We start from the raw sequence: 22156 nt of genomic DNA on the forward strand, positions 1-22156 counted from the left end.
TTTGGAAAAATATTCTAAAGTTATTGCTTAGGAAATTCAATTACGACATTGGAATTTCGTTGGATCGATTTGTTTGCAGCTTTGAACTTTTAGAAAACAAATATTATCCATAAATAAGTTCTTTGATAACCTTTATCAGCACGGCATTTTATAGCTACAATTTACGATTTAGATTAATTGGAATTGAATGCAGAAAGTTAGTTTCGGGAATACAAAAGTTGTTGATAAAAAGGTCATCATGTAAAGTTAACAATTGTGAAGTGATATTTGAGGATAATTGATTGATATGGTGGCGCCAAACAGTAATAAATGCATTTCTTATAATAAACTCGACAAATTTTAAGGGGTGTAAAGTTATCTATTTCTCTATGCTTAGACACCGAGCATGGAATTTTATACAACTCACGAAAATAGCATTTTGTTAGCAATTATAACTTGAATTTCCAAATATATTGTAGATAGCAACGGATTAAACTGCTTAAATTTACCGATGTTTGTATATTTGGAAAAACATTATGAAATCAATTATGAAAGCTGAACATGATTTAACAACATTTTCGTTGATCAATTAATTTGCTTGAGGAATGGGGTCCATTAAAATACAAATATCCTTCATCAAGAGGGTCGAAAAGGTTTTATAACCCTTGATCATTTTTCTACCTCGGTTTCATCTATGTTAACACTTAAGCCTATAAGAGTTAATTTAGTTTATTTACTTTTTTCATTACTGAAAGAACGCCCAAGAGAAAGCATACCAATGTATGATAAGAACGGTGTTTACAAGATCAACTGTAATTAGAAGTACTACATCGGCCAAACTTCCAGATCTTTTAAGAAACGTTTCAGAGAACACATACCAAGAAAAACAACATCCCCTCAGTCTTCAAATTTTTCCGAACACATAGTTACAAATAATCATAATTTTACAAGTATGGACAACAATATGGACATTTTACATTTCTCACAAGATCGTTTTCATAGAAATACACTGGAGGAATTTGAGATTTACAGAGCTGTAAGATCCGACAAAGAGAACGTGCTGAACGACAAACTCTCATTTCAGTCTAATTTTATTTACAATACAGCAATCATGATACTGGATGAGAGAGAAGGTAGAAGGGAATGCGATGATCGGTGACAAGAGATAAGAAGGCGACGTCATTGACCATTAGACCTACGTACAACCACGGTAGTCTAGACTTTACATCCGGCCGGTACGCGTCGCTAACCTTCTCAGCAACTTTGTATGTTTTTTAAATGTTAAACGTCAGTGTTTAGTGTTCAATGTTCGTGTTACGTGTATATTCGTTTTTTAAAAACTATGACGACCTTCAAATAAAGTGATAACATATATCCTCGGACGCCTGAAGATGACTCCACGGAGTTGAAACCGGTTGCAACATAAGCAACGAATTGGATTACTTAAATGCAGGTATTTAAACCACTTTAAGTTAATTTAGGCTAGTTCTTAATTACGAAATATATAACTTATATAAAGCTGTAAAGTACCAACTGTTGTACGTGTTTTCTTTACTATTGTTCACATGTATACCAACTCCTAGATGGTGAGTTGCATCACATCGCCCCGGTTCCTCTGCAGGTAATTGTCCTGGAATGTATTCCCTGGACTCCCGCTGCTCCTATAATGGCATCCCAGGTCCGTGTTTGAACTCTAATAAAATTCAAATTGATTGCCGATAAATCATTTATCAGTAGGCCTACTCAGGACCCTCTTGTAGGCTGTTGTGTAACGGGATGTTATTCAAAATTTTAAGCCTTAATTATGATAAACGATTTACAGAAACGGTACTTGACATTTAGGAATACTCGATGAGCTTCTAGAGGAGAGGTATTCATTAATCTTATTTGCTATTTTGCTACATTCACTATAATTATACTTTAGTAGTCTATCTAAGTAGGCACGTTTTTATCCAAAAGGCCATGCTAGCTATTATATTATATTGAAAAGCCTCAAATTAAGTAGCTTTTAGGCGATAACAGTAAAACTGAACTTTGAGATAGTTAGTTATTGGAAGACAGTTCAACTTAATAGCAATAAAACCAAATCATAAATAATGACTTTTAATGACTTCCCACTGATGTCACGTGATGGTGGCCAAGAAGTCAATCAAAATAAAATTACATTGTTAATTATTGTTTTTTTGCAGACAATAAAAACCTATATGGTATAATTATTTAACGCTTTCAAATACAGTACTGTATAATAGTTTGTACTTTTAATATTCTAATCTCTTCTTAAACGATGTTATATTCTAGATACTATTGAATTATCTGCTCTAGTTATCTTCCAGAAAAGGATTATGCATTATGCAAATCGTCATATATATTTCCATGATGGTTAGAATAATGTTGAATCGCTATCAACTTGCCATTAAGAAGGCGCATGGGAACGAAAAAACTTCAACGGATGTAACAAAGTTGATCTCAAGGACCGGTCTAAAATCAGTTTTAATTCCGGATACGCAGATCCAGTCTCACTAATGTAGGATTAATTCAAGTTGTCGATTGAGTGAAGCTCTTGAGCACGAGGCTCCCAAACTCTTCGACTCTTCAGCTCAAGTGGTGCATAAGCTCTAATTCCATCACCGGCAAACCTCAGGCCTCCTTATCAATATCAGTAGTGATAATAGATGGCTCTGTCGGCGCTCTCTGTCTCTCGGCCTGCGAATACCGTCGCTGCTTTGTTATTTTGAGTACTTCTGGCATCGAGACATCAAACCCATTAGGCTCCAGGCATGGTTTCAACTGTCACCAAATATGTGCGACTGCTTGTGCAACTATATTTTCTTGTTGCAAAACAACTCACGTAATATTTTATTTTGGGTAAGAAACAATAGGGTGATTCTAAATGAGTGATGTGAACGTTGAATAGGGAATTTAGGGCCGTGACAAATCTTTATTCAAATAATAGCACAATCGGGACAACTCTTGGTTATCGATTACATGAATAATAATAATTTATTTGAGTGCTTAAAATTGTAATTTTAAGTAAAACAACATATTTGATAGCTCGCGTGAATAAAATTATGTTACACTTCTCCAAAAAAAAAAGAAAAAAAAACTACAGCTATTCACAATAATAATATTATCTCAATTCTTTCATGTTTGAGATACGAAGTAACATGATAACAACGTGTCTTTGTAGTAATCTTGTAAACTCACAAACCCAATCAAATTTTCTTCTGACAGTAATGAAACAGTTCCTTTCTTTACAACGATTTGTTTAAAAAAATTCATTGAGTTTTAGAGTACGGTAAGTATTTTTTTATCGCATAGCTCATTTAATGTAACTGAACGATTGCAAAACGTCAGTATTTACACCCTACAAAAACTCGAGAAAATGAACGAGGAAAATAAAAAGCAAGAAAGAATGGCAGACAACAGAATAGGATTTACAACCCGAACACAATGTCTCGGTCAGTCCCATTATGAAATAACTACACCGAATAAGAATAAATAAACGCAACAAAAAGACTTCAAGACGTATGAATGGACTTTACGTGCCTGCGAGTCGTATTAAACTGCAGATAAAGAAATTTATTGTATTGTGCGGGGATAATTCGCTGGGACATGAAGATGCTCGATATGCTGATAAATGAGTTGAGATTGCAGTGCCTGAGGAGCGCCCTGCGGGGTGAGACCGTACTGTGAAGAGGTCCTTTGGGCCTTACAATGTGACCAAAGCACGTGAACTTAAAACATTTACATTGTATGTCCGGCGTTATTAGGGTATCTAAAATAGCTTGCAACAAGCTCATACTCTGAAGAGGTTCTTTGGACCTTGCAGCATTGCCTAGCGGACAATATTACGAATATTGAAAATGTATTAAGGCATTATTAGGACGTCCTAAATTTCCGGAAACAGGCTCACACTGTGAAGAGGTCCTTTAGTCCTTACAACAATTAGTATGCTGATAGCGAGAAACATTTTAAATAGGTTATTAAAGCCTCCGAATGTGACCACAATGACAAAATCCCTAAAACGATTTAAGGTCCTTAAGCAAAGTGACAAGTTGACTTGTTGAGGAGGTCCTTTGGTCCTTACCGTGTGGCTGAAATTACAATGTCATGTCAGATGTTGTCAGGAGATCCAACAACTTCAAAAGCTGCAACTAACGAAGTCACTGCAACTTTGTCGGACTTCATGTCATACGAGGTGTTCTGAAAAGGTCCATACATACTCAAACACTGGAAAAACCGCTAAGGTCTCAGTTTACTCTGCGCTTTTATCCAGTCACTAAGCTTTGCCTCATTAAATCACATTTTACCACCTCCTGTACAAGCAGCGGCGGCGGCGGCGTGGTAAGCGGACGTTGTAAGCAACAGTCAATATTTGGACCCGAGTCTCCTCGTATTATCCAACTGTGAAACAAAAGTGGTGATAACAGGAGCGAGGAGCACGTGGCGCAGGATAAGGACCTTCTGATTACTTTCACGTGGCTCCTGGTACAAAGCACTTGCTGAGATCAAATGCTACTAAGTTGAAACCAATATTCTATGAGTGTATGTATTCCATTCACAATAGGCCTGAGACTTTTATAAGACTTACTTTATTTCTCTTTACAATCAAAATAAATCGAACATCGAATTCGGCATCAAAATTAGTTTTATGTTGACTTTTCTTGTTTAAAAAAGGTGTTTAATGTCATGGTCTACACAATTTCAAACGCAATTACAAAACTATTTGGCAAAATTACAAATCTCGGTATTTTGAATTGTTTCTGATAAATCAACCTTAGGAAAAAGGTATTTATTTTCTTTTCAGCTTGTGAAAAATCGACTATTGAAATTTCGTAGGTTTCTAATTATTCCACTTTTAACTATGCCTATTGTTGTTATTATTAAATTTTAATTAATAAAGTTTTTCAATAGAGAGCTAGATCTCCTACTAAAAAAGCTATATTTTTTGCTGGATATGTAAGACTGGCACCTTGTATTATAAATAGGGTTAAAAGGACATTGACTTGTCATTATTACATACATAAACCACTAAAGATGAACCAGATAAAGACAACCAGTAAATATGATACATGAGCTAGTGAGGATGGAGTAATTGAACAATGTCCCAAAGAAATTCTACTTTTTTAACCACAAAACGACCCTCTTACGTTTAATACAAAACCCAGGTGCAAAGAACGTATTTTTACATCACACACAATTTACAGACTGCACAACCAATTCGATCAAGAGAAAACAAACAAAAGCTACAGAGGCGGAAAGAAGCAGAGGTGAGTCTGGGAGGCGCGCCCACACCAACTGATCTGTAAATGCGAATCTCCAGAAACAATAGACAGACATAGCAGGGTCAGCGGCCTGACTGCCAATCAAGATGAACTTCCAAATTATAGATGAACCTACAAGTCTTATCTCTGTTAACGCAATGTCGTTAGAGCTCGTTTTGTCGTCTGTCACAATAGTTACACTGGACAGATGTTGATTTTGGAGATAACTAAATTGGCTGATAGAGAGAAATGTCCTGTTAATTACTTTTTGAAAATCGTTAAGATAACCGTGCTTAATTTGTGTAAACATTGGACTTTCATTAGTTGACATTTTGAACAGCTTGATCAGAAAATAACTGAGGAATTCACGTGAGTAAAACCATTGATGACAGAATGAGTCATACACTAAAAAGACATTTTATTACAACCTAAAAAAGTTATAGCTACTTTTTTGGTAAAAAAATTGAGTGAATTAAGTACTATGAATTGTTGAGTCATTGACGGAACATTCTGCTGTATTACACCGGTTACTAAATACATCACTTTTCAATTGTGCCAAACTGAAAGAGCAATCTGTTGTACACGAAAGCGTCTTTTTAATGAGGATAGACTAACGTGTAATGAATGTTTTTAGAAAATATAACGGAAGTCCTTTACGAGAGGCTCATCAAAATATGTTGTTTTTGAATAAAAGATTTGCTAGTTGGCCGTTATAGATGGCAGGTCAAAACAATTACAACTGTACAGGTTATTATTGCAGAATTGAATCCCGTATATATTTTACTCATGTGGCAGTCGAAGTTTTCATATACGTACTTTTATACTTATCGGTTTGCGTAACGTATACAAATGGGAAATTTCCGTGAAACAGAAGGAAGTGCAACAATAGTGTTGTGTTGCGCGTTGACAAACATGTTTCGCTGAGTTGCTTCTGCTTCAAGCCGTCGCCTCAGCAGTGAACAGTGAACACCTTATTCAGGGTGAATCAGCATTTCGGTGAACCACTATCTACGACGAGGCTCGGTTAATTTCATTGCTGACGACTTTTAAAAAAGTTATTCGTTGATGTCATGTAAATAATTAAAAGCCTATTAATGTGAAATAAAAAATAACGCGAATTTTCAAAGGAGTCTACTTTTTACATGATAAAACGAACTTATAAGCTGAATCTTGAGGGAAAGGTGAGTGTAGAGAATTGAGTAGATAATCTGTGTAACTTTTTTACTATAGCAGTAACTGTATTAAAAGTCCAAGACAGCTGGGTCAATTTTTTTATTAATTTAAATCTGTCTCATGATCGAACCAGCAACTTTCTGATCACTACATCCGTTTAGCTGTTCGGCCATCTTAAAACTAGGTACATATTATTACATTCTGGTAATTAGCAAACACATTATCGTGAAGTGTGTTCCAAAAAGACACCTAATCAACTGGAGCCTTCTTCAATAAAGCAATCTACACTGTTTACAATTAAGTAATGTTGCACATATTGCAGCATTGCACCACCCGAAGGACCATGAAGAAGTTATCCTCAGGCTTTGGGCTGGTGCCAATGGAACATTGTCGTACAAGACATTAGATGTTGGCACAGGTCTGCGCCGATAGTTATCTGGCCTGAGATGCATATAAACAAAGTCCAGTACATCAACCACAAAAAAACAGGCCTCTAGACTTAACCGTGTGGGCTTAAAATGTATAAAGCTTGACAACAGGTTACGGTTGTTCAAAAACAAAAATTATTTCGTTATGCTGCTCTCACTCATCGACGTTATATTTGGATCATTTTTATGAGATTGCTGCTCTTGTGATATACGTTTGGATCTAATTTTTTACTCAGAATGTTTATTTTTTACTTAAAATACTGCATCATTCACTGATTTGAGTAAGTCGTAAGGTTGCTTTTTATATTTTACGAAAGGTGAATTGTGTACACAACTTGAGTTACGAGTAACAAGGGTTCACTGCCTCAACCGAATTATTTTTAAGAACGACAACGGTTTACACATGCATATTCTGTAGTCTTGACGTCTTTGTTTTCAAAGATCCTGGCGTACCAAAAAGTTGACATAAGTTTAAAAATCAATCAAACATACATTGTTCGTAACCATAATTAATGGCATGACTTAAACTCTCTGCAAAACTCAAATACATTTGCCAGTTACCCTGCACTAATTGAGGAATTTTTTGTCCTGACCGCATGACTAAAAAGGACCCGGGACTTGAACGACAGGTTTGCAGGATTGTCCAGAACATCGCAGCACCTGGCGTCGTTTGGATCGGTTGCTGATTCGAATTTCAAACGAGCCATCTGCAACGTCAATTACCGAAGACAACTACAAGAAGAGGAAATAGGTTGCCTGTAAATATAGCCATTCTCTTTATATTATTATAGGAAACAAATTATACAAATAAAATTCAATATTGTTGTATGTTTCTTGGAAATGAATACAGCAAGATTGTCCACGAAAATATAAACCCTTGACATTTTGAGAGATTCAGTATCAAAACTTCTAAATGCATTAACAATCTGAATTCCGCGTAGCTTTTACTGTAAAATATTACCCATGATATCACCTCTAAAGATGGGGACAGAATAAAAACAAAGAGAAGAACATCGTGCATTAAGTGATCGCGCATAACTTTAGCGGCTGCCCTTGATAAAAGTGCCAAGTTCAATCCAAGGCTTAACGACACAAGTGTAGCCAAATGTGGAATAAAATAAGCAAGATGACAAGTTTATGATAGAGATTGTGGTCCACAAAAAGTTGATGACTCTCGCTACATTTCCCAATCCGTGACAATGTCTCTAGCGGCCTTGACTCCAAGTTCACCGCCTTTGTCGCAGGTGAACAACGACGGTCCGTTTTGGGATTGGGCGGAGCTGAAGAAACTCTTGCTCAAGTTTGATGTCTTCCGTTTCCTTTAGTGGAGTTTCGAAATAAATCAAAACAAGGATTTTGCGTGGGTACAACACTGCATAAATTCAAAGTCTCACTAAGAGTACAACTGCTATTTGATTCTTAAACAAACTTATCAAATATATGTTTTAAGTTATAAACAAAAATAAAACTGCAAGGTAAAAACGAACTGTTTTGACTTCATCACAAAATGTGACTGAAATTCTGTTTACAAACTTAAGATTTTTTATTACGTCCCTGCACTCATTTACTACACCCCTTAGAAAGGGATGTCTATCCTATAGTAACATTTGATACCAGTAAGTTGTGGACATTTACCATAAACTTTTTCCTATTCAATGGCCATATAGTTTCCTAAAATAAATTTAAATTCGAAGATTTTATCTTTCTTTGTGAAAATATAAACCTACCTGAAAACAGTGGATTCGCTGAGCTTAAGAAAGCTATAATAGTTTCTAAAGTTCTTCACCCTCATATAACTCTGTAAATTTAATCATGCAAAACGTAACGTTTTTGTAAAGATTGACTGACTGAAAACGTTTTCTTCGCTAAACACCCTTCATAGCCATTGAAAATTGCGATTCTTGCTCTTAAATCGATAGAATAGTTATCATGTTTTGCTATGTACTCGTCATCAATTTCTTACACTTACACTCTCATGCGTATTTTACACCAAGTCTGATATACACACAATTCAGGACTGCAGGTGTCTCGTATCTTGTGTAGAGATCATGTTTGCGACCCATATAAAACATCTCAATGTTTAATTCATCGGTCTTTTAATGTCAGAATACTACATTGCTTATGGAATGCGGTCAGATAAATGTGAGTAAAATTGTAGACAGAAGGTGTTTTTTTTTATTTTTTTATTTGATTGTGTAGTAAGTATTTTATAATCTAATAGTTGGTGTCTGGTTTAGCTGGGTGTTGCTAGCGCGTTAGAAGGCCGCCAGTTCGATCATAGATAAGTTAGTAGTTTTCGATGCATCAAAACTGAGCTAAGGACTACGAAAATTAGCTAAGGAAACAGCTACAATTTATTATCATTTGAAAATTCACAGTAGGTTCAAATCCCCAGCGTTGTGTTGTTGACTCAATTTAATGATAATTTTAATGTTTTTAAGCTTCGACTAAAACAGAAGTGATTCATCCTAACCCCATGAATTCACATGTTTAATTTTTTTCTTACTGAAAGTTTTTAATTTTACAGATTTAGGCGTTATGAATTTCCATTATGAAATCTACAAATTGATACTGTATCAACCACGTCATCGTGATATTCACTGCCAAATATTTTATCAAAATGATTCTAGAGTAGACAATATGTGATCATTCTTCAATTTATTTCCTGGTTTAATTTTGCAATTTGTTTGAAACTATCCAAATAAAGTTACAGTATATTTACTTATACGACCTGGCAACGTTTGTACTCACTCCCATGTGCTAGTGAGATGCGTAAAGCCAATTTTATGACAACATGGAAAAAGTAAATTAAATACGTTGAGGAAACTTTTAGAATTATTCCAAATTCCCAAATAAACATCTGGGTACATGTTTGAATCGCTGATGTAACTGCTTTCAGAGTCAAATACGACGTTTTCTTCATGCCAAATAGTGACATGAGAAGAAACGACAGTAAAGAGTCTGCCAAATCTCGTAGGCCGTGAATTACACGTACATGCCTCATATCGATCACATTGGAATAGAAATGTCCAATAAATGCAATTAGATGCAAATTGCTCTAGGGCGTAACGTAAGGTATAAAACGTTAGGATTAGTGACGTTATTCCTCAACTACATTCTTACCGCTGCAACCATTTTGTGTTACTCATAGATAATATAGTATGGAATTCTTTTACTCACTACTATCATTAATTTTTATTTTTTACTAACAAAAGTTTTACGTTCTGTGGATTTGATTAACAGCGTTTTAAAGGGTAAAGGTAAAATATTTTAGATTCTTGTATAAACCAACTAACAGAATTAAACATTTGTAAAACCCCCTGGGAATAATTAAATTTATAGTTTAACAACATATTTACGAGATGTTTTACGAATACATTGACCTCGATTCAATGATCAAAGGGGGTAGATCTCTTGATGGTGTTTGGCAAATTTATTATTCTAACATGCATACATCTTTTGTAAACAAAGTTAAGTAGTGATAGTAAAACAATTGAATATACGAATTCGCTAACGCCACCTATGAGTACACAAAGTTCCTGTCAAGTGGGAAACGGAGAACCGGCTACCCGTGGCCCTAATCCGCATACAGAACTTTGGTTAGGTTGGTTAGTTTAGGTAAGTTTGATTATATAAATATGACCCCTGAATTTACGACCAGTGGCCGCGATGCCTACACTCCTGTCGAGCAATGTACAAAATTTGCTTTCGCTTAGATGATTGCAGTTATAAATGTCTCCTATGCTAGTAATTGTGTTTCTAGATGCTTAAAAAAACACCCTGATATAACCAAAACCATACCAACGCATATTGAGGAAGTTGGCTATTGCAACGTGACTTAATTTAGAAGTTTACAGAAAATACCAACATCCTTGATAGAAATTGATTTTATCCAAAATATTTTGAACATTTACAAGCTAGAAATTATTTCAAAAATACTTTAATAGGTTGGAGGTCTTGTTAGTATTGAATTTGCCTTACACGCAACAAGGGCTTGCACATGGACCTTGAGTCTGTGCGTGGAAAGTATGAAGCAAATGGGGTAAAGTGCAAGAATTAACTGTCATGAAAATACAGTATTTAGTAGTGGCACCGAGACGCGCACCCATTCCCTACATCGAAATATCACATTTCTGATATGGTTAAAAATATACAAATTTATATAATAAATAAATAAATTGCGATAAAGTAATGTAATTATGTAGGTCCTACGCTGTTTTGCTAGTTAACATTTAATCGTACAACAAAGAGACAAAAATCAGTAAATTGGAACTGAATAAAAAAACATGTACAGAATACCAATTTTCAAAGTGGTTTTCTTAACGCAAAGGAAGCATTAAAGTGTCTATAAACCAGAAATAACCGCTAGATTTTTCCGTCTGCCGAGCCACTGACCGCGCTTCACCAGATTTCAGTTTATTATTGGCGCAGCTTCGCAGACGTGCCAAGAATCAAACATTGCAGGTCTCGTGAGTATCAGCCTGTTGGCAAAAACTCACTCATGCCGTTCACAATCCGGCCACTCGCAAACCAGACACCATGTGAGTTACTTGAGTAAACTAGTCAGGCGAATCAAACATTGCAGGTCTCGTGAGTATCAGCCTGTTGGCAAAAACTCACTCATGTCGTTCACAATCCGGCCACTCGCAAACCAGACACCATGTGAGTTACTTGAGTATATACATGGTGTAATACTACTCTGGCAAAAATGGGAAAAGATTATTGCTGTTTAGCTGCTCTTTCATCGTTTAATGGTTGTGAGTTGTTTAAATAAGGACACTAGATCAAAACACATTTTTTGCTGTAAATATATATGCGAAGGACGAGAGTTTATGTTGTATGAGCGATTTTTATTACTATTTTTTAGTGTACATAATTCACCTAAACTGCCCTTTTTGCGCTGAATCAAGCTCTGGTAAAAAAAAAATTAATATGAAATGTCATAACGACATTTTACTAACATTTCTACGACCAGAAAATTTATCCCACCACATTGAAGCCACATTTGAAACTAAAATAATATTGAGGAACTAATCGTTTTCTATGCTTAGCTTATAACACATATATTTAATATTTATACTGTTTTAATTGCAAGATCTACAAGATGAAAGCCTTGCATGACGATAAAATATATATTAAGTATTTTTTAAATTCTAATTCACACCAAAGCGCGTGAAAACCCTACAATACACTTCCTAAAACAAACAAAATTGCAATATGAAAAAATTTGATGGTAAAGACATGACATAAACAACATTTTACAAATAAATTCGAATGAATCTCCAAACAGTTAGCAGTTTTTCCACCTTCAATCCATATATCCATTTATCTACTAGGTGTAAGCGGTCGCACCATTGCCAACAGCCAGTGTAGTGTTACAATTGTCTACATCTGCTCACATAACTCATAACGTCCAAATATAATTTCACGGTCGTCCGGCGTGCTGACGTCACTTGGTAGACGTCCCAGCCTCATTACTCGTCTGAAGGTGTAAATGAGTGTAAAAAAGCTTCTTCTGTTTACTGTGGACTGCTTGGCTCACTAACCAGGTCAAGTGTGTGTCTATTTCAGTGTCGGAGGCGTTACTTTGTATAGGCTGGTACTGTATCTAGTTAACGACTTGCGCCTTTTCAGCCTGTAAAAGTAGTTCGCAAAACGGAAGATTCTTGCAAGGTTTGATATTTTTGTGGATAATTGTGTACCTTGTTTTGGTGAAACGTTGTCTAGGCTAGGGAAGTATATGACTATATGATAGCGAATGGAGACATTTAACTCAACTTAAAATAATTTAACAGATCGTTATCATCTTTTACTACTCAACGTACTACTCAGACTAAAAAAATATCCTGACAAAACAGTAATAATTTGGATTTGGAAAACTTTGCCAATAACGTAAAGTATGACTACGGCAGAGAAACAAACAAATCATCATTATTTTATTGCACTGTTGCTGAAGTGACAAAAATGAGGTACAAGCACCAACAGTAAAATGTTGTAATGTAATTGGAAGAATTAAAGTATCACGATCAGTACATGTAATTGACAGTGCAACGTGGAAAAGATTGTATAGTTGATACTAGTATTAATGTTAGCCTACTTGATTGCACATATGTCAAGAAAACGTCAACAGATTGTCGCTTCACACCTGTATCGTGTTGACTTTTCGCAGTGCAATTCGTCCAATGTTGAATCCCAGCGGTGCATTTTCAAATTATTTTCTGCTTTGGTAAATCTTAGGGTAAAGTTTTCAATGTACTAAAACTAGTTTGGGGTGGAAATGCGTTAAGTTATTATCAAACTCTTACAACGGGACTTCTTTACTCGTTATTTTACATAAAACAAGATATAACATGTTACTATCGGCATTTTTTCTTTAACTCTCTGCGACAAAATATAACATTGGTGTTGGTGTTCGAAAATTTGGGGTGAAAGTGTAGTTACCACGCACCAATGACAGGACCCTTGTCAAAACACGTTTTTACATAAATTAAAACATAATATATTCCAGTTTCTCAATTGTGTTGTTGTCCAGTAATCACCCCTGGGTATGCCTAACGCCTAACGAACGTTGCATGTTTATGCGGCAAGGAGCGGCAGCGGGCAGGTTGTATTTCTTAGCATACATTACCCACCATTCATGCGGGGGCCACACATAAACATTTTGTCAACCACGTAAATCGTTATTAGTCCATTGACAGCGAGGTTTACACCACTTGTGATCAACGTTCTCGGAGTTGTAAGGTCTTAGGCTCTCACTGAACTACCCATTAGCTGGGAACTAACCAGCGACGGCTGAACTAACATAATACACGTGAATGTAAATATCATAGAATGGTAAATATGGACTAAACAATAAAGGAAACAAAAATCTCAGAAACTATCTGTCGTAGTGGTTTCACACTGACAAACTAAAAATATAGTGAACATTCAAACTTTCAAACTTTGTACTTAAATATCCAATGGCAATTATATTAAATTTAAAATTTGGTAAAATATTGCAATCGTAACAATAACGAAAGTAACATAATTGATTATACGATGGCTTTATGAAAGTTTTAGCTAAATAAAGTTGTTATTAACCGTTGTATGCGAACAAGAACGGGAGTTTATGTTGTGTGAGCGTGTAATGTGTCTTAACTTGTTTAAGAACCATACTCTAAGATTATAAACAAAAATCTTGTAATAGAACTAAGATTTTCGCAAAGTTCTGACAATATTTTGCAATACTATTATGATTTTACATGTATGTCTGAAATAGTCTTAGCTAATTCCCTTATTTTAGATAATATTCTACAAAAAAATATTTAATTGGTAGCCAATGACTAGAAGATATATTTTTTACTATAAAATTTTGTAATCTTATAGCTTAGTTCAAATCGTGTGCTATGGTGAAGTAAAAATAGCATGAATCCCACATATGACGTTATTTAAGATATAAAATTATGCCAGAGTGTTTCTAACAAGTAATAGACGTTTGTTAGACATTTTTACTACACTACTTGACTCAATCAACTCACACACTATGAACAAAGTGTAGCCTACTGCCTGGTAGTAGGTTATAAACATCAGTGATAAAAAAGAATCGTTGTTTTAAATCAGGGAACAAGTGATTGGGAACGGGATTGGTTAAATCAATGGCCATGTGTTACACAACGCCTTAAGCTAACGGCAGAAGGAGGTCAAAACTATTAATTAAAACCTACAGATGTGGGGATCGTTGGGAGTTCATCCCGGGCAACGCACCTTGTATCAACATTGGACTTTCAAAACCAGCAATCAGTCAAACTTGTCAGCTGATAGCACCGACTTTGGTGGAAATGTTACATTTTAACTATTTCCGGTATTGGATGTTTGCTTTTCCATAGTAATGTGTTGTTTGATAAAATACATAATAGTGGAAACATGTAATGTGAAGTGAAAGACCATGCCTATTTTTATGTAAAGGAGATTAAACTACACATATTCCAAAAATTGATGTTCTTTTCAATGTGAAGTGAAATGAGCATTACTTCTTGTGTAACAATTCATCTCCCTCAATGTAAAGTAACGTACACTTAACATCCATTAAAAAATCCATGTTTCAATTCAAGTTTGGTTAAATACATGTTCCATCCCCTACTTCAACAACCCTTAATTCAGTTTACAAGTCTCTCTTTGAGTGAGGTTATATAAACTTTATACACCCGGCAATAATTCATGCTTCCTTTCGTGTGAAGAAACGGTACATCGTTTAAAAATGCCTTTTATGGTGAATTAAAATTAACTTTACAGCTGTAACATGAACTTTACTTCGCGTGACATCAAAATATAATCTTCACATCTACAGGAATCAACGTTTTCCTTCGTTTGAGGTAAACGGGTAAACTAACTTCAAATCTACGTAAAAAACGTTACATCCTTCATGGATTCATGGCCCCCTCCATGTGAGGCAAAATAACGTCTTCTTATCCCGTGCACACATATGTTGCCTTTTTTGTGTAAGTCTGTATAAGCAACTCCTTATCACGCCACTCAGTGAGTTAGCCAAATTTCACCAGCTGGTCCTACACAGCCAGCTGATACGTGTCTTATCTCGTGACGTGCTGAGCAGCACATGCCTCAGTGATCGGGGATCAGCATTGTAGCAGCTCCTACATACTCACACTTCCTGGAGATGGAGGCTATGTGGAACAGTTACGTCTGCACAAAATGTAGCCTACACAACTTGGCTTGTTTGAAGTTTATTTAGATTGTAATAGCCTATGTTAAGTTTTCCTATTGATTGTTAATATTATCAAATCAAATGTCGTTTCACTCTTTTGTTCTTTAAGCGTTATTGATGATTTAGTACAGTTTTAAGTGCTTACAAGTGATTGAGCTAAATTGACTCCCACAAAGGAGTTTTTCTGTGAGTGCAATTATAGACTTTTTTATTCTTGATTAGTCGTTTAGATGTTGCGCAGAGGGACTGTGTAATTGGTTGTGGGAAATAAGAATATATATTGTGTCTAGGGTTAGTAGATTTAATATTTAGTCAATACCTGTAATGTATTACAAGTTTCAAAAATATGTTTAGCTTATATAAAATAGGCCACGACATTAAAATAGAAAATTTTCTATACAATTAGAGGCACAATTCTATTAGGAAAAAGCCAATGCTAATAATGTAAATAATCGGGTGATTTAGTTACTTAGCTGCTTCACAAAATGTATGTACATAACAATTTTTATAAAATGTTACCAATTTAAATTATAAAATTTGGATTAATAACACTACGCCAATACTAACGGTATCAATGGTATAATATTTTGTTCCCCTAACATGTAATAAAAATATGTATATTATAATAAGATTTTACGTGGATTTCCCTTGTCCTCAAACTGTATTTAGAGATTTACAAACAACAAAAGCAAACCTAAAAAACTGCACGATAGTTACAAACCAAACTTTGACGAAAACTATAGCTAGTGAATAATGTTAGTTTACATATCATGCAAAACCTCAGTGAATTTCCCTAATACAGTAAATATGAGAACTTATCGTCCCGTTTGAATGACTCTTATCACCAAGGTCAGTTCGTGATAAGAGGTCAAGGTCACCCACGTTCGGTGACCTGACAGTGATAAGATCGCGGTCAGTATTGCTGATACAACTCGGTATTGCCATCGTGATTCCCTGTCGAGTTTGCACAATTTCGTATAAAACTCAACATTTACAACCCTAACTGAAACATTACTGAATCCAATCACGCCCAGGGTTACGAAACAGAACATCTGTTTGACGCAACATTCAAAATATTATAAATTATGTAAAAAGCGGCAAAGATTTTTCAGGAAATAAACCATCGAATTTATTAAAGCATTCAGAGTTGTATTATTACCTACAATTATTCAATAAAATTTTATGTGATTGATGTAAATGTGAGCCGAAGCTAAGAATTATATTTTTTCAGCCAATTAATAATCAAGTAAAAAAGTACGCAAGGGTGTTCTGATTCTAACAACAACTTGTTTGCTCTATTGACAAGAATAAAATATAAATAAACAAAAATAGGCCAAACGTTGACCAGTGTAAAAATACCATGATAAAATGCAGACGTAATGTTACAGCTTAACAGCATTCAAATTTATATCCTTTAACTATAACTGATGCACACTTTTTGATGTAGTTAGTTATTTTTAAGTATATTCAATGCATGACTTTTAAAATTGTTTGAAAAGTAACGGTTCAAGCCCTTCTTTGTTACTATATAACAGATAATTTCTTAGATAGCATCATTATTGATAGTTCATAACAAATACCATCTAGGTGTAGAATTTGCCCACTCGGGAACGAACCGATAACTTCAGATTTAAAGGCGAGCACTACATCTCGGTTGAACAGACAGTCCACTTTTGATACCTTTCATAATTAACTATGAGAAAATCATTGTACCTTGTCTTCTAACTACAATGTTACCAACTACATTTGTAACCAATCGCCTAGTAGAACCAATTTATAAGCAAGTTCAACGACCCTGTCGAAAATGGCTATAAACTTTCATCAGGGTAATGATTGTTATGGCTTTAATTACGAGACGGCCTACGTCCAAACCATATAACCCTTGGTGGTCTGGGCCTAATAGACTGGACTACACGTGTAAGACACGATACTCCAATGTCAATTATGATAACTCTAGTGTAATGGCATGATAGGTGATGCTTTGGGACGAATATGTTGTACAGTATTGAATGAAAGGATAGACAAGTAGAAGACTTCAGTGCAATGGCATGATAGGTAATGTTTTGGGACGAATATGTTGTACAGTATTGAATGAAAGGATAGACAAGTAGAAGACTTCAGTGCAATGGCATGATAGGTAATGTTTTGGGACGAATATGTTGTACAGTATTGAATGAAAGGATAGACAAGTAGAAGACTTCAGTGCAATGGCATGATAGGTAATGTTTTGGGACGAATATGTTGTACAGTATTGAATGAAAGGATAGACAAGTAGAAGACTTCAGTGCAATGGCATGATAGGTGATGTTTTGGGACGAATATGTTGTACAGTATTGAATGAAAGGATAGACAAGTAGAAGACTTCAGTGCAATGGCATGATAGGTGATGTTTTGGGACAAATATGTTGTATTGAATAAAAGGATAGACAAGTAGAAGACTTCAGTGCAATGGCATGATAGGTGATGTTTTGGGACGAATATGTTCTATTGAATGAAAGGATAGACAAGTAGAAGACTTCAGTGCAATGGCATGATAGATGATGTTTTGGGACGAATATGTTCTATTGAATGAAAGGATAGACAAGTAGAAGACTTCAGTGCAATGGCATGATAGGTGATGTTTTGGGACGAATATGTTGTATTAAATGAAAGGATAGACAAGTAGAAGACTTCAGTGCAATGGCGTGATCGGTGATGTTTTGGGACGAATATGATGTATTGGAATGAAATGATAGACAAGTAGAAGACTGTTTGGATGATGGCTGTGTATAAAGATCTGGTAACTATGAATTCTAAAAAAAATATTTTACTTTACGACGAATAGCTGTACACACATCAGTATTACTTAATATTTTCTTTTTCGACCAGTTAATTTTCTGGATTTTTTATGTTTTCTTTGATAGACATCGGAGTTAATTAGGTAAGCTCGCCACTTAAAACTGGCTCAACAAATGTTCCCAAGAACCGGTTAAGTGTGAAGAGTAATTTGACTTGTCCCTTTAGCAACATTTTAACAGCATGAAACGAAAATCCTCCTCATCCCACACTTAATCTATCGTAAGTTGTTGAAAAGAAAACACGTTTTGGTGTGTCTAGGATTTATTATAACGATACGGATTTGTACAGGATAAGCTGCAGTTGACAAATGAGATCAAGCTAAATATTTCACACTGAACGGTAGAATGGAATGTGGGTGTTCAACATGATCTAGCTATGAGATACTTAGTTGTACATCTTTCTTAGTACCTAGGAGTTCCTACGATTCTAATTTTATGAGTTCTTATTTGCATCGCTTTTCCGACATAACGAATTGAGTATAATTATGTAAATAAACTAACTTATGCAGTGTACATCATTTATATTACATCTACTATATGTGTTATTTATTATCAATGTTTTAACATAGTGGATTAAAGTAAAAAAGTATTGCGACTAAAATGTAATTGGGCACTTACTTTTTTAGTAGGTTGAAATAAATAAACCATTTGGAAACAATCGTGTTACTTTTTACTAGAACACAAAAAATTGATTTTTCCCCAACGACGGCTTCTATTTAAACTATTTCTAGAGGCCAATAGCATGTAGAAGATAAGAAGACCCTGAACTTTATGGGACCACCTGGAGGATATAACGACTAGGACATCATTGTGATTCTGCGCATGAAGTAACAGATTACTAAGGCTCGTTGCTGTATTAGGCACACAATGTTATCTGGCACCCACTCGTCCGTCCTGTCAGGTCGGATAAACGAGAGGACAAAAGCTACCCTTTTAGCGAAGTTGGTGAAGCACTTTGCAAGCTGTTTTGGTTTCCTATTAGATTCAACGAAATCGCAATAAAAATTTAATAATCTGATCCCTATCTTTTTGTTATGATTTCGCACCTTTGCCAGTAAGTTATATATGGAGACTAGGATAAAGAATTATCAACTTCTCCATGGAGTATCTTTGTTTTCAAAGGAATACACAAATAAAGTGAAATTAAGAAGTTTTCTAACATCTCCTTTTGTATTATTTGCTAAACTTTCTATCTTAGTAATATTCTTTTTCTTAGTATGCCTATATATTTTCTCGAATTTTTCAAATTGTGTATAAAACAGTCTATAAAAGTAATGCAATTTTTATGGAAATTAGGATTTATTTCTCACATCCAAATCCATGTAGCATATTCATGGCAGGGTACAATAACACGAAACCGGTGTGAGTAATATCTCTGTTGGATACTTATCCTATTTTTTACGAGACAGAGCTTTTGATTTCTTCTGTGGATTGTGCCACAACAGGTCTAAGGCCTTATATCCTTGAAACCTCGGTTAAAATCTCGCTAATTGCCAAAATATATGTGACATTATCGTGTCCAGTGATTCGGCGCCCAGGTGAAGCTACAGGTCTAACTATGATCTAACAAGGAAAAAAGTCTGAGGCGCGAACTGTCTCTTGGAAATCTCCCTCTACGAAAGGGGGGATTTATTTATATTTATGTGGATCCTCTCATTCTAGATGGAAGCAGGTTATCTGCACTGAGAAGACATCTTATCAATTGTAACGACGCTGAGTAATTTAACACTATTATTAAATGAAACTTTATTTTTTACTCACATTTAAAGGGATTTATAATAAAAATAGGCTACGGTATAGTATGATCAAAACTAACATCTAAGGCTAGTGTAATGGGTAGCATCTAGGCTATTATCCTTTTTTTTTTCAAAAATAATATCTAAGTAAACTAGGGACATTTTTTATGCCTAATTTTACAGTTTAGCCTACCTGAGCGATTTCATACAATTGAATTTAGAATTTTCTTCCAATACATGTTCATACTATTCATAAAATGAAATCAACACATCATTTTTTGTGTACATTTAAAAAGATTCTTTTACCAAATGCAATACGATAAGAGTTGGCCTAATACTAAAATGTCTGAGCCAAGAATGTGGGTTACCATAATATCTTTTCAGTATTAGTTTGAAAATGTCTCTATATGCATTATTTTCAAATTGCGATGTTTCTATTTGGTATGTAGATTTTTTTTTATTTAAAACAAAATGTAACTTACTGCAGAAAGAATCCAGTTGAAAGTAAAAACAAATTATTTAATCAGAAATGGGTACTTCGGTTATAATTCTCTAAGGATAAAAATTTCCAAATTTGTTTAATACTATGATTATATATATCTGGGTAAAAACGACATCAACTAATTCATTTCTTCAAAAATGTAAAATGGGAGACCAAGTTCGGACTAAAAATGTTCTCACTATAAACACCTTACCGGTAACAAGAAAATTATTTTTGTTGGCTTATAATTTATACCTTTTTTTATATTATTCTGATTTGGACTAGACTTATTCAGGTCCTATTATTCCCTTATTTTTAAATATGCGGGGTTTAATATCAGTTATATCTAAGGCATATTGAACCCCGATCTACACGTCCCTAGTTAGACTTGAATGCAATATTTGTATACAGCCTCTTTGTCATTCAAAAATAGGACTGAGCGTAGCTAACCCGTCACAGACACACAGACAGACAGACACCTGACAAGCGTCCTTGTTGTCTTATCACTGATAAGTAACTCTAGTGATAACACAAGGCATAAAAAAATAAATGTCCCTAGCTTTAGATACATTTTTTTCAAAAAAGATAATATGATACCCATCATCCTTGCCTTACAAGTTATTTTTATTTCATACTATGCCGTACTTTTATTACAAATTCCTTCGTTTATTAAAAATGTTCCTACAAAACTTTGCGTAAAAATAAAGTTTTACTAGTGTGGAAATTTAAACAAAACTTTAAACAATCCGCCAAAAGCAGAAAAAATATTTTTACTTACATGGATTCTGGTATCTTGTCTCGAAAAATCCAAGGTGCGCAGCGAACAATAGCGCCGCCAACAAAACGAGAACCAGCAGTAGAGCACAAAGCGCCACGACGCTGGCTAGCCTTTGGCCACCTCTAGACGTCATCGCACTACTACACGCTACACGCACTACAGCCACCTCGCCGCGCGCCGCGACTGCCCGACTGGCACTGACTCTGCGGCGCGAACAGTTCGGGAGTCCACCACGAGGTGACGCACCAAACGTCTTGTCTGCTAAATGTCTAGCGGGCCTCCCCTGGCTCAGCGCTCTAGGAACTACACTGATGTATGTTGATGTTGGTGTGATTAGTGAATTTCTGAAATAGGATTTGTTTTTTTATTGGTTTGAATCTATGAGGTTTTAATTAAATTTCCTCCTATAGGTTTAAATGCTTTTAGCATATTTGGGCTTTAGGGCAAACCGTAGTTTCGTTAGGTCGATGTTGGTAGACTGATCATTATGTGAACAAACTCTGTGAGACTGGTTGAATTTGTTGAATAATGAGATTGACTAGCGTTTTAATAACTTATTTTTTTATTAAATTTGAGCCACTAAATTAAAAGTACTGTACTGTAAATATAAACATATATCAACCGCAACTGAGACTAACGCCACGTTTACCCTATAAAACGTGTTTCATTAAATTGAGTTGTACCTACAACCTAATATTTGACTAGGACATTTTAATTAAATGCAATAAAAACCATTAGACAAGTGTAGAACAAGTTATTAACTATAGTAGGATTCATAT

The 22156-nt window shown here is 35.1% G+C and overlaps 1 protein-coding gene across 2 annotated transcripts in view; it reads right to left on the reverse strand.

The window, feature by feature from the left end:
* The window catches only part of LOC128994550 (A disintegrin and metalloproteinase with thrombospondin motifs 9-like), a 216678-nt gene extending 195117 nt beyond the window's left edge, over positions 1-21561 (reverse strand). For both annotated transcript variants that reach the window (XM_054419174.1, XM_054419173.1), the window contains exon 1: positions 21378-21561. In XM_054419174.1, coding sequence (XP_054275149.1) covers positions 21378-21510 — 133 coding nt within the window. In that variant the 5' untranslated portion in view covers positions 21511-21561. The remainder of the gene's footprint in view (positions 1-21377) is intronic.
* Positions 21562-22156: the final 595 nt, after the last annotated feature.

The sequence above is a fragment of the Macrosteles quadrilineatus genome, unplaced genomic scaffold (assembly GCF_028750875.1).
Source record: "Macrosteles quadrilineatus isolate MER2022 unplaced genomic scaffold, UCM_ALF_1.0 Scaffold_5__1_contigs__length_97177068, whole genome shotgun sequence".
Classification (NCBI taxonomy): Eukaryota; Metazoa; Arthropoda; class Insecta; order Hemiptera; family Cicadellidae; genus Macrosteles; species Macrosteles quadrilineatus.